The following is a 12,741-nucleotide window of genomic DNA, read 5'->3' as shown; positions in this document are numbered from 1 at the left end:
CTAAAAAAAAAGAAGAAAAACCAAATTAATAGTGTTAAGCTAATGGGCTGTATAAAAGTGTCACTAAGAAATGATCAATGTCATTCAATTTCAAGAATTGCAAAACCAACTCAAAACTTGCTCTTTGAAGAAAGCTCTCTAATGAAAACCTTCACTGTTTTGGCACTTCGATGCATTACATCTGTTTGTGGAGACCAAAAAATATAAAAGAAAAGTTGTGTAATGTGTTTCCCTGCAGCTTTATTTTAGTACAGCCAGATGTCCTACTCCTGTCAAAATATTTACCAGCAAATATTCAGGAAATCAGGATAAATTTGAAAAGATTGGTCCAGATCCAAACACCATCCACCCCTGAAATAGTGTAATTTGGGAGTCAGATAGAAGATTTTTTCCTGGTATTTTGAAGGAAACCCCATCCTGTTCTCATCTGTCCCTGAGGAGTGATCATTTCTCATCACATATTTGGAAGCAGCCAACTTCCAACCCCTGGATGCTGGAGGCAGCTTCTGCAGCATTCCAGAGCTCAGGAAGAGGAGCCAGGGCTGCCCCAGGGCCCTGCTCCAACAACCCCTTCCCAGTGAATATTCTGGGAATAATATCACTTTTCTGAGTAATCTCTAAATGCAGGAGAAGGATTTAGAGTAAGGAAGAAAAAAACAAAAAAAAAAAAACCAGATAGGATGACAACATGTTAATCCCTACACCAGTTAATTTAAATGGGAAATGTGGTAAGGATGGAAATTAGGTTGATGGTATTGAAGTCATCAGCTGTAATTGTTTCTTAATTAATGACACGAAGTTGTAAAGCGTGTTACATGGAACCTTGTCTGGAGGCTGGGGAAAATGGAAAAATACAAGGCAGAATTAAGAGTTAGACATGTATTAAGTTCCCATCAATGTGGGTTTAAACACAAGGAGAACACAAGAGAAGTGTTTTTTTCCTATTTTGGTGCATCCAGCCCTCAAGTCCAGGGAAAGGGGAGCTCCCCCTCCTCCAACAGCTAGAGCCACACATCCACTATGATGCACACCAAATTAATGGAATTTTTGTCTGTAACCTTATCTAAATGTGTCTCACTCTTGCCTGGATGCCTGGGGCATTTTGTCAGGCTGGCCTTGGATCTGGCTGGAGTCCTACATCTTGTCATGCACGTTTCCCCCACGGAACATCACGGGAGGGAATGTGCAGGAAAAAAACATCCACACAGGACTGGAAGCTACTGGAGCAGCCTGTGCATCCATGCAAGGACAACAGCACACCCCTGGATACGAGCTCCATCCCAAAGCACAAAAAGGACTCATACAAGCATACAGAGTTCTTGATTCAGCACAGCAAAAGGGTTGAAAAGCATGGAATAAGGTCAATAAGCTTGAATAATATCCGTAAACCCACTGAGGTTGCTTGAACTTTCTTCATCCACAGGGTACTGTCTGATTGTTAAGAAATTCTTAAAATTTTAACCAAAACTATTAATGACAAGTAATTCCCAAATATGCCATGCTTCTATAAGAGAAGAGATAATTAAGAACATTACTTTGCACTGTTAAAAAGAGGTGTAAAATCCAGCTTTTGTGTGAATTTGAAATGATTTTCTGAAACCTTCATAAAAGCCAAAGACTTAATTTTGGAAAAGCAAAACATCAGGAGCAGCCAGACAGATCTTCAGTTTGCATAAATCAGCACAGGGTGCAGTGGAAGAAGATCTGACAAGCTAATACTGCTTTTTCTCTAGGCTAAATGTGGTAAGCAACCCTTCCTTAAAAGCCTGATAGTTTATGTGCTTTGAGGTGGAAACTTAAAAAAAAAAGTATAAAAAGCTTTATTGTGGGGGGGAAATCCTTGTACTGTGTTTTATATTCATGGAACAAAGAAACTCAAATCCACTAGATAAAAAAGGTCTACATTTATTCAAAATAAGTCACTTTTACTCAGGACAAGCAGTTTCTTCCGTGCTTGATATCATCTTTAACTCATTGTTTCTCATCAAATGTCTAGTGGTGATAAGGATTTCCTGAGATAATAAGATTCTATTTCTAAGCAGTAAAAATAAGTATTATCAGATGCTACTTGGTGTGCAAATTTGCAAGAATGGAAGAAAATTTCTCCACCCAAATATCAAATGCCCTCATTTTGGCTGCTGTTACATTATACAAAGCAGCAAGAATTGGAGGCAGCCACTTTCCAGAGCTGTGGTTTTAATGTGTATTTTCCCTTTTGGTTCCAGGAGCAAGGTTCCTCTCTTTTTTAGCATGAGTGGACTGTGGCTATTGAATGAGAACCTGTTCCATAGTCTGCTGTTAGTGGTGTGTGAGCCCAGACCTCGGGGACACATTGTTCAAATACTCCTGAAAAGCCAGAAATATCACAGGTCTTCAGGGGCACTTTTGTTGAGAGTTAGTGTGTTGTTTTTTTTTAGCAACAAGAAAGTGCACAATAAGCAACAATTGTCATTGAGATTATTAAGTCCACTTCTGTGGAGGATAATCTGAAATAAAGAAGTAAAAAGCACCCCTGCCACAGACCCAGGTAGGTACCAGAGTACCTACCATTACATAGTATGTTTATTCAAATATCACTGGACACAGTCTGCACTGACTTCTGCCACAGGGGGAAGAGTGGAATTCAAAACTTCTGTCCACTCTTGAGAAGAATTAACCAGCCTAATGCAGCCACAGCAGAGATAACTTCAGTGGTGTTGAAAACATCAATTCCTACCCCAAATTCCTTCCTCCATTTCATAGCATCACTGAGGCTGGAAAAGCCCTCTGAGACCATAAATCCAAGCTGTGACCAATCCCCAGGATGGGGACTCCCAACCTCCCTGGGCAGCCCCTTCACCCACCCTATGATCCCATCATCCCAGCTGGACAGTGTGTCAGAGGAAGGTGCCTATTCAGGGTTTCCAAGAAAAATTATTGCATCAAGGACTCAGACTCACCCAAGAGGCTTCAGTAACCATGGTGGGGTCACATTCCCACAGGGAAACAAGGATTTCAGGAGAGTCACGGCCACACACAGATACTACAGTGGCTGGAAGGTAAATCCATGAGGAATTCCCACAGGAACTATCACCACAGAAGCCTCAGCTGAAGAGGACACCAGGGTGCCACTCAGAATGTAAGGCAGTAAGTCAAAAAGCCAGAGACTGGTGCATTAAGCACTGAAAAGCATTATGTGACTGTGCTGGCATTTATCAGCCATCAGACATATCAAAGGATCTGAAAGAAAACAAAGAATATGGATGGCTTGTCTGCCCTGCAAACAGCTCTATTTTGTAAAGTACAGACAACTTTGGTGGCACAAACTGACACATAAGGACATGATTTCCCACTGGATAATGGCAAATCCTGGAGCAAAAACTGTCAGAAAATGTCTGGCTTTGCTTGGCCTTGCTATTATTTTTTCACTTTGCTTCTTGCTCATCTCAGGGCTGCCACTTTTGGGGCACGTGTTGAAGGCTGAACTGACTCATATATGCTAGTGCAAGCTCTGACCTCTAAAGCCAGGCTCTCCCATTCCATGGTGTTGAAGACAGGCTAGCAGAGCTGCAATGGTCTGGGGCAGAGGCAGCACTTGGCATCATCACTCAGTGGTGTTGGGAAGCCCATGTTCTACACACAGACAAGATACTGCCATCCTGCATCCAGGACGTGCCACCACTGCTGCCTTTTGACACTCAGCAAGGAAATGACACAGTGCCAGAGCACCTTCTCCCCTGCCTGCTCCCAGAGACACAACCAGCAGCTGTGCATGGGCTGCTCTCGCTCCCTGCTTACCTCCTGGTGATGTTTAATATTTGTTTAACCATATTGACAGAAGCACAGGATAAAGATCAGCTGAGCAAGCAGCAAAAATGATGCTGCAAGTGATTTCCTTGCCCAGGAATGCTGTGTGTGAGCAGTGGAGTCCCATGGGAGGGATGGATGCCATGCACCAGGAGTGCCACGGTCTTCTGAGTGTGGGGTTTCTTGGAGGCACTGTCAGACACCTTGTTCTGCCACAGGTAGCAAAGAAAACATTACATCTAATCTCTGTGTTGCTGTTTCCTAAATGAAAGGCAGGTGAGCTTCTGCCCTGAGGGCTTCTGCTGCCATTTCTCTGAAAGGCTGGAAACTGCACCAGGTTTGGGAAGGAGCCCACTCCTACACACAGCAACTTGGCTGCAAAATTCAGGCCCTTTTTATCCCAGGCAGAGCAGGCGGGTCTGGCAGCTGCACATCCATGGCTGCAGGACTGTGCCTCAGCTTTGTTTCACACACAGCAAAGCCAACATCCCTCCCTCTCCATCTCCCACCCCGACACGGCTCCACAGTTTTTACTGGAACTCTTTTTTTTTTCTCTTCATTCACCCTGAGGTAAAAACCAGTCATGGAAAGAAAATTTCAGCTCAAACAAATGTTAAATGTGGCAAAATCACAAGCTCATGGGAACAGGACCCAAAAGAGGGGCTGCTGGACAAGTCTGACTGCTCACAGCACCAGCAGCTCCACCTCTAAAGCATACTTTGACCCACTATGGAATAAGACACAATTCCACAAACAGGAATTATGTAAACCACTCTGCATATATTATTTGCAAAAGCCCCAGCCATTCAATGGGTCCATCCCACCACCCATATGGATCCAATTACAGCAGAGGCACCCAAAGTCTCTGGGACAAGCAGAAGAGAAAGAAATGGGTAAGCCAAGACCACTGTGAGCACAGTCCAACTTCACTTCATTCGGGTGGGCATCACCAACCCACTTAATTGCTGACAGACTATTCAAAACATCTTTGCTGCAGGCTGCTGCCCTGAAATTCCTTTATGCCCCTAGGTCTGGACTTTTATCCCACCCATATGCCTCTACAGATCAAAATCTGTGACCTGGTCAAAAAGCTCACATCTTCAAACCAGCCTGCTCAGAGCAAAAAGTAATGCTGTCACACAAAGATGTCATAAATAAATATTTAAAAAACCAAAACCAGAGGAGCTGGTGAAGCTGAGCCACGCGCTGAGACTGCACAGCTCCTCTCTTTGGAAGACTCATAAACCTGCCTGTAAAGGCTGTGAACTGGCTTTTTAAACTATACCACCTCCTTGTATGGCTTGGATTATTTTTCCACGCCAGATGTACGTTTAACAGAGTAATACAAACACTGCAACTCCTTAATAAACTCTTTTAATGCCCCGACAGTTTGTAAGGCATTTCCCTCAACATGTGTCTGGTTATGGTTTCAGCAAGCCTGCAGGAAGAAGAAGAATCTGTCTGGCAGTTTGGACAGTGATTACAACATGTAGCCCGAGGATATTTCACCTCCAGACCTGCCACCATCCTGCTGCATGGAATAAAGTCCATTCCCAGCAAACTCTGCAAGGCTTTGTGTGGGGAATAGTAAAAGGGATGGTATATGCAACTTCAGGAAAAGCACAGAAATCCACCTCTGTGCTGCCAGACATTTAGTCTTTCATCAGGTAAATGCAGCTTTGTATGCCATTCACATTTAAAGGGAAAAGCTTCTTAAGTGCTTCCACAGAACAGGAAATCGTTAAAAGCAGCTATTTTGGACCACATTGCCCTAAGCTTGATGGAGCAATAGATTCTTCTCACTGAACACAATTCTGTTTGCAAAGACTCCTCCATCTGCTGAACTAGTTCCCTAATTTCTCATCATCTTTCACTGATTATTCAATATACCTTTCCAGAAAAATGATAATTTTTTTTCAAAGTGTGTTTTTACAGCAGCTGGGATGGCCCCTTTCAGTGCTTTTCTATGCTATAATCCAAGATTAGGAGCCTATAGTAAAAATAGCCATCAGAGAGGCCAGTAGAGTATTCAGCTGTCCTACAAATCTAGTATTTTGGCAAATCCAAAGCTTTTTGCATTTCTCAAGGTAATTTTTACAATGCTTCTCACACTCAGTCCTTGTCTGTTGCTTCCAAATACAACACAGCAGTGTCTCCCATCATTTCCATCAAATTACAAACCCAGTGGCAAATGACAAAGTATACTTAAAGAAGTTGTCTCCTGTACATTTACAGATTAGAAAATAATATCTTTTGACCAAGAAAGAAGGAAAAAAAGCTCATATATCAGAGAAAAATAATCTAAACTTCAATCACATCTAAAGCTCCGTTAGCAGGTTTGTCGTACGATCCTTTTGAATTTCTTGTACACTCAGCAACTAGATCTGATGGTAAACATCAAACCAGAAAGGCAGCTTTTGAAAATCCAGGCTCAGCTGATAGAACTCTTTTAAGTCAAGTTCAAAGTAAGTTTTGAAGATGAGATAGTGTGCTACACCTGAGCGTTTATGACATTCAGTAGGAGAAAGAGGCAACTCCACACTGCAGCACACCCTGGATACTCCCTCCTAACTCCTCTCCTCTGCTTTGTCTCCCCTTTTCCAAAATCAGCAGAGCAAAATTAAAAGAGATAAGTAATGATGAGTTTAAAACAGCAGCAGTGTAGAGTAAGCAATAACACAGAAAAGTCAAGGCAAAATCTGCCCTTGTCCTGCTGGTCAGCATTTCACAATGAAACTCCACAAAGCCCCACACATTTTGCTCAAACGGGTGCAGCACAACTCCCCTGTGAGCTCTGTGCTTTCTTCCACCGCTAAATCTCGTTGGCATTCAAGTTATACTGCAAATTGTTACCCTGCAGGCCACTATCCATCTCCTTAAGAGCAGCTGAACACTGGAACTCCTGAAGAGATGTGAGATATTCCTCCTAAAATAACACTCTGCTCTGCACTTCTTGCTGATGGCAGAACTTGCATGAGCGTTGGAGAATTATTGGAGTGTACACCAAAAAGTCAGAGCTTGTTTGCCACCACTTGATTTCTGTCATAAGTAACTTAACAGCATGTGAGCTGCAATAGCAAATGTTTCCTAAAAACTTTTTCTGCTGGAAAATTACTCTTGAAGGTAAAAGTCACCTGTGTTGAGACACTCTTAAGACACCATGAATGAAGAATTGCAGCAAACCTGCCTGACCCCCACACACTGACCAAATAAAAGCTGCTACAGCAATGTGCTCAAAACCATAAGAACAACAACTCCAACATTTTCCATCATTTTCTTACAGGATGACAGTAAATATATTTTAAATTGGGACTGACCAAATTGTTTTAGCAGAAATTAGAATAAGAGGAGGTGACTTGGTAATTAAGCAAAAATCTTATTCACAGGACTACACATGACTTCCAAAGGAGTAACCAGAGAACTGTGAATGTATTTTGAGCCTACAGAGAGGACAGGGAATCCAGCCCTGGATTTGGATCGCTTCATGCCTAAGTACTGAAAGAAACAAGGAAAAATTAGATATCCTGTCCTAATCACATATCAGAAAAATGAAAGCACACTCTTACCTTCACAAATTCTGTCCAGTCGCTGCCGCTTGACTTTGTGTTTATCCACAAGTGCCATTCTTGATGGGATTTTGCAACTTTCTGACTCAAAAAGCACAGCAGTCCCCCAGGAGCTTAGGAGAACTCACAGGAATCGGCATGCATACCGCCACCGTGGGTCTGCAGAGAAAGGAGAGCATTTGTAAGCTTTGTTCCCTTCCCATCCCTGGAAGTGCTCAAGGCCTGGGAGGATGGATCTCAGAACCTGGGATAGTGGAGGGTGTCCCTGCCCTCTGCATGGGATGGAACAAATGGGCTTTAAGGCCCCTTCCAGCCCAAACCAGTGCCAGATTTCCAGCACACCAGGTGAGATCTGCCTGTGCCCAACAGCAGAGCGGGTTTTGGAAAGGACAGCTCTGAGCTTGCCCCCCACAAGTCACACAGCTGGCACCACAAATCAAGTCTCTTTGTCCTCCCTGAGATTCAGAAAACCAGCCTCACACACAAGAACTGCCAAAGCACTGCATGGGCTTCCCAGTTTTATTTCTGACTGAAAAATCTATTCCTAGTGGATAAAATCCATGAGGTTATTTTGTAGCCTCACAGATGCTGAAAGATTCTTAGAGAGTATATAAAACAGGGGAAGTAGTTCTTGCTCTGCCAGAACTGTCATACACAAAACACTTTCATGTTTAAACCTTGCCCTGTAAAAGTCATCAATGGACCTTGAATTTACAAGAAGACCTTGATGTATATTCCAGCTGTCACCACAGCCTGTCCTTGCCCTCATACTTGAAGGGCCAGCCTTAAACTTCGGGTACTGTTTCTAGTGCACACATTTTCAATGCCAGGGAGATAAAATCATCCATGAAGCCACGTGTGGGGCTGATTGACAAGAAATTCTCTCCAAAGAGACAGCAGCTAAAGGTTTTCTGCATTCAGGTGGCACAGAGGAAAACCCTTAATGGATACTCTGAGGTCTGACACGTTTTGCTCCTACAGAGAGCCAAAGGTTTGTTTAATCCCTGAACACTGACCTGATTCAGCTGTGGCCTCTGAATGTGCTGTTGAGCTACTTCTACCAGGTTGGATTTTTTGATGTAAAACCCAGGTGAGAGTTTTTCAAAGCAAGTTCCACAAGAGCATTCATGAATCAAGACAGGGAAGAAGAGACCTCATGCTGACAACTGGATTCCAACAATCCAACATAACACACACTAATATTTTATGCAACTGCTGACTCAAAATCCTCTTTTGTATTTCAAGGTGAAGACAGATGACCCTGGTAACAGCTACAAACCTTCCCAAGGAGGGATCCTGCTCAAGAAAAAGGCCTTTGCCCCCCCCCAGCCATCCACCACTCACTGCAAGGCACCAAAAGAACAGAATTAGTGTAAATCTGTGATTTCTAGAGGCAAAGCAAAGCATCACCACATTTTCAGAAGCTTTGCATGGAGAGGAGAGGAAGAGGAAGGTAGAAATGAGTGCAAGAACAGCAAGAAACCCTCTCCTGAGTGGCCATCTGTATCACCCTGTAGAGTCCCAACCTCTCTGCCTGCATACAGTAGAGTGGTTTAAAAAAATTGAAACAAATTCTGAAAAGCCAGCAGTAACCACAAACTTGGCCCCATTCATTCAAACCGAGCCCCAAACAGCTCCTCTCCAGCAGGTGAATTTTCACACTGCAGCATCTGCAAACAAAATTTTTGTGACAAACCAAAAAAAGGTCTGGTTCACGAAATGCAGGACACAAGAGAAGACACCACAGCAGAAAATCCAGGTTGATGTCCAGGAGTTGACCTTGGGCAGTGTTTGTAACCTGGAGTTTTGCTTCCCCTTGTGTAAGAAGCAATAGCAACACTTAACTCATCCTCTGGAGCACCCTGGCACGTTCACATAGCCCAGTCAGGCATTTCTACTTTGCACTTTATTCTCCTGCACCAGCACTGGCTCTCCTAAAAACACTCCAGTAACTTCGCAGAAAACCCGGTTAACCAGTGCAGTAGGCTGAGGATGAGAGGGGTAAAGGCTCTAACAAAGCTGCTGCACTCTGGGATGACAATTTCATGGAGATTATTGTTATTATCATAAATGGTTATCAATTATGCATCACATTGATAGTTAATTTCCAAAAGGAAAGGCCTCGTGTTGGTACAGCTGAATTCCAACTAAGGATGATCGGCGATTTCCTGGTAGTTAATGGCCAATTTCCCAGCAGCACAACTGCAGCATAATCACTGAGATTTATAGCAATAATTAATTGATTTTTTTAAAACATAGGGATGCTAAAGAGCACGATTCCCACTCATATTAAAAATTAATGCAACAGTCTAGGAGATGCAGAAAACTTCCATTCCGGAGGCAGAAGCTTGGTACAGTCAAAATATTTCATGCAACAAAAATTAAGCTGTTAGTGTAGCTAAAGCCCAAGTTGCTAGTGGCATTTCCATGATCAACATTTACAGGCACACACATGATTTTTTTACCTCTATTACATCCCGTTCCACATTCAGGGAGAAATACCAGGTTATTAAAAAAAAAACACATCAGAAGAGAAAGTTTCCATTTTGTTCTGAAAACACTCAAATGGTTCATTGTGTTGGGGCTGCAACTCTTTCCCCTTTTACTTCCCCAAACAAAACCAATTTGCAAAGTGTACTTAATTCTGACAGAGTGCATTTTCTGATGGACGAATGCATCCATTAAAGTTTTTTTTTTTCCCCAGCCATCTCAATTCCCTGCATTACTCCCTGGAGGAAAACTTCCTACAAAAGAAACTAATAACAATCAGAGAAATTACTGCTCATCAGAGTCCCACACAGCTTAATGTAATGCCCATGAATGAGCTCCTTCCTAATGACATGAACTGCCCCATCTTTGTCTGACAGGTGTCCTTGGTGGTACCAACCAGCAATAAAAGCCCAGCTCAGAAGAGTTATTGAAAATGTGGCAGGAGCTGCTGAGCAGATTTGGCAGGGATGGATAAAATGGAGAAAAGCAGATGTGTGGGGCACAGAAACAAGAGGATATTCCCCAGCCTTTTCATGAGGCTGTAATTAAGAAAGCAGTTCTTCTATTTGTGGGATGGAAGATGCAATTAGTTGTGCACCCAACTTCAATCTATCCCCAATGGATTCCACAGCCAGCCCAATCTCAAAACAATCCCAGGGCTAAATGTCCCCCACCATAAAATAAACACAATCAGACTTGGCAGAACAAAAATCGTGGTCAGCAATTAAAAGACAAGAAAACCTCATTGTCTAAGGAAATTTGAGAGGAAGAGGCACGCGCACAAAAATTGTACTTCATCCTCAGCAAGATTAGGAAACAAGTGAAGTGATTTACATATAGTAATTGCATGGCCTGTGTTAGCCTCCAACAGTGTCTTTCAAAATGTAAATTTTCTTGAAAACCCTTGGACACGATGATAGTCCATAGCTATTTATTTATTTAAGGCAGGAATTTACTTAAGTACAACACTTTAGGAAAAACCCCAATCCTGAAGTAACACATTTAAATAGCTTCTAAATACTGCCTGTTAAAGAGCACAATCCACAAGCCAGAAAATAAGAGCAGAGAAAGCTGTATTAGGGCTTTTTTTATCCTGACTTTTGATGGAAAATGAAAAGAAATAAAGGTGATCTTCCAAAATCAGATGCAAAATTAGATAAAAGTAAGAGAAAGTGATTTCATGAAGAACATTCTGTCTTCTAAGCTCTTTCTCAACTTACTCTTTTGTATCATCTTTTTATGGCACATGAGGTAGGAGAGGAGCATAAATATCAATCACAGAAGGGTTTGGGTTGGAAGAGACCTTAAAGATGAATCAGTGCCACCCCCTGCCATGGGCAGGGACACCTTCCACTAACCCAGGCTGTCCAACCTGGCCTTGGACACTTCCAGGGACGGAGCATCCACAGCTTGTCTGGGCAACCTGTGCCAGGGGGCAACATCTGTTTTAGGGCATCCATCACAGGCCCTGCCACCAAACCACCCAGCACCTGGCAGGGGGTTGAGATAAACCCTTTCCAGTGCTCCAGACACAACATCTCACACGTTCCCTGTCTGTGCACAGCCTTGGGAAAGCAGGATGGTGTTCCCTACACCCTGTTCTGTGACAAACCAACTGACTACATTTTCTACCCTCTATGAAATAAGCAGCAACAAAATGGAGAGTCTCTACTACAGAAAACTACCAGCTCCACAAACTGCAAAAGGTCTCATTTCCAAACAGCAAAGGACAAATTCCATCCTTCTTTCCTCACATCTACACTGGGTTTTTACATGTACAATTCCTTACCTCAACAAGTCCAAATGTTTTGATGGTACTGCAGGGTATTTCCTGAGCTCTCAAGAAAAGAGAAGTTTCTGGAGAAGGTTTTGTACTCATGATTACTGCAGAACATCAGTCCTCTCAGCTGGACGCAGAGCAGGGTGCCCAAGCAGAATTGTTGAAGTGAGTATCTGCTGATGCCAGGGGCAGCTCTCCCTGTATCCTCCTCTGTGTAAGGCCCAGTTTTTCACAGCTCAATCACACTTGAATTGAGATCTGAAGGCAAGAACAGCCCTCAGAGGTGTGAACTGCTCCAGCCCTGCCTCAGCATCCCTGGGTATTCACTGTCCTGAGCTCTGGCCATTCCCACTGCTCAGTGTTTCAGCTGCCTGGGGAGGCCAGGAGGGGCTGGGAACCAGAGTTCAGTGTAAGAAAGGCAAGGCAGGGAAAAGAAAGCAGGAGCCACGCAGAGATAATGACAGGGGAGGGAAGGGACAAAGGAGACGGCACAATGCAGGAGGAGCACTTGGAGAACATTCTGTCATCCCTCCTCCCAGCCAGCCCTCAGTGCAATGCCCTGCTCAGCCCCCATCACCTGCCTCTCCCTCACGGACTGCAGGGGAGGAGGGAAGCACGGAAGGGAAGGGACAGACAGACAGACAGACAGCATGGTCCTTCTGGGGATGGGTTTTTTGGGATATTGTCTCTTGAAGCACAATGAGACAACTCGGGAAGCTCACAGTGTTAAGACACCATTAAACCAAATAGCCCAGTAGGAACCAAAAACAGATTAAACATTTCTACAAATAGTGAGAACAAACACGGAATTTCATTACCCAAAATAGGTTGGGTTTTGGTTTTTTTTTAAATAATGCCTCAGAGATATAAACTCACTCACTTGGGAAGAGGAATCACAGAGTTTCTGTGGGGCCAGGGTTTGACTTCTCCCATTCCACTAAACACTCAGCCATCATATGTGAAATAGGATGCTAGGGGAAAGAAAAAAAAGGCTTTTTCTCATTTTTTGGGAGAATACCCTGGCTGTAAATCACACCTTGGGTTTCACTGGGGTAGAGTTAATTTTCTTCGTGGTCCCTGGTGTGGGGTGCTGGTTTGGCTTTGCACTGGAAAGAGGGT

The 12,741-nt window shown here is 43.4% G+C and overlaps 1 protein-coding gene across 2 annotated transcripts in view; it reads right to left on the bottom strand.

Annotated features, from left to right (window-relative positions):
* CTBP2 (C-terminal binding protein 2) overlaps positions 1-12,741 on the bottom strand; it is a 132,555-nt gene that overhangs the window by 47,453 nt on the left and 72,361 nt on the right. For both annotated transcript variants that reach the window (XM_077182782.1, XM_077182783.1), the window contains exon 2: positions 7,353-7,511. In XM_077182782.1, coding sequence (XP_077038897.1) covers positions 7,353-7,410 — 58 coding nt within the window. In that variant the 5' untranslated portion in view covers positions 7,411-7,511. The remainder of the gene's footprint in view (positions 1-7,352; positions 7,512-12,741) is intronic.

The sequence above is a fragment of the Agelaius phoeniceus genome, chromosome 9 (genome assembly GCF_051311805.1).
Source record: "Agelaius phoeniceus isolate bAgePho1 chromosome 9, bAgePho1.hap1, whole genome shotgun sequence".
NCBI classification, from domain to species: domain Eukaryota; kingdom Metazoa; phylum Chordata; class Aves; order Passeriformes; family Icteridae; genus Agelaius; species Agelaius phoeniceus.
The sequence above is the reverse complement of the archived record's forward strand: the minus strand, read 5'-3'. Positions and strand labels throughout refer to the sequence as shown.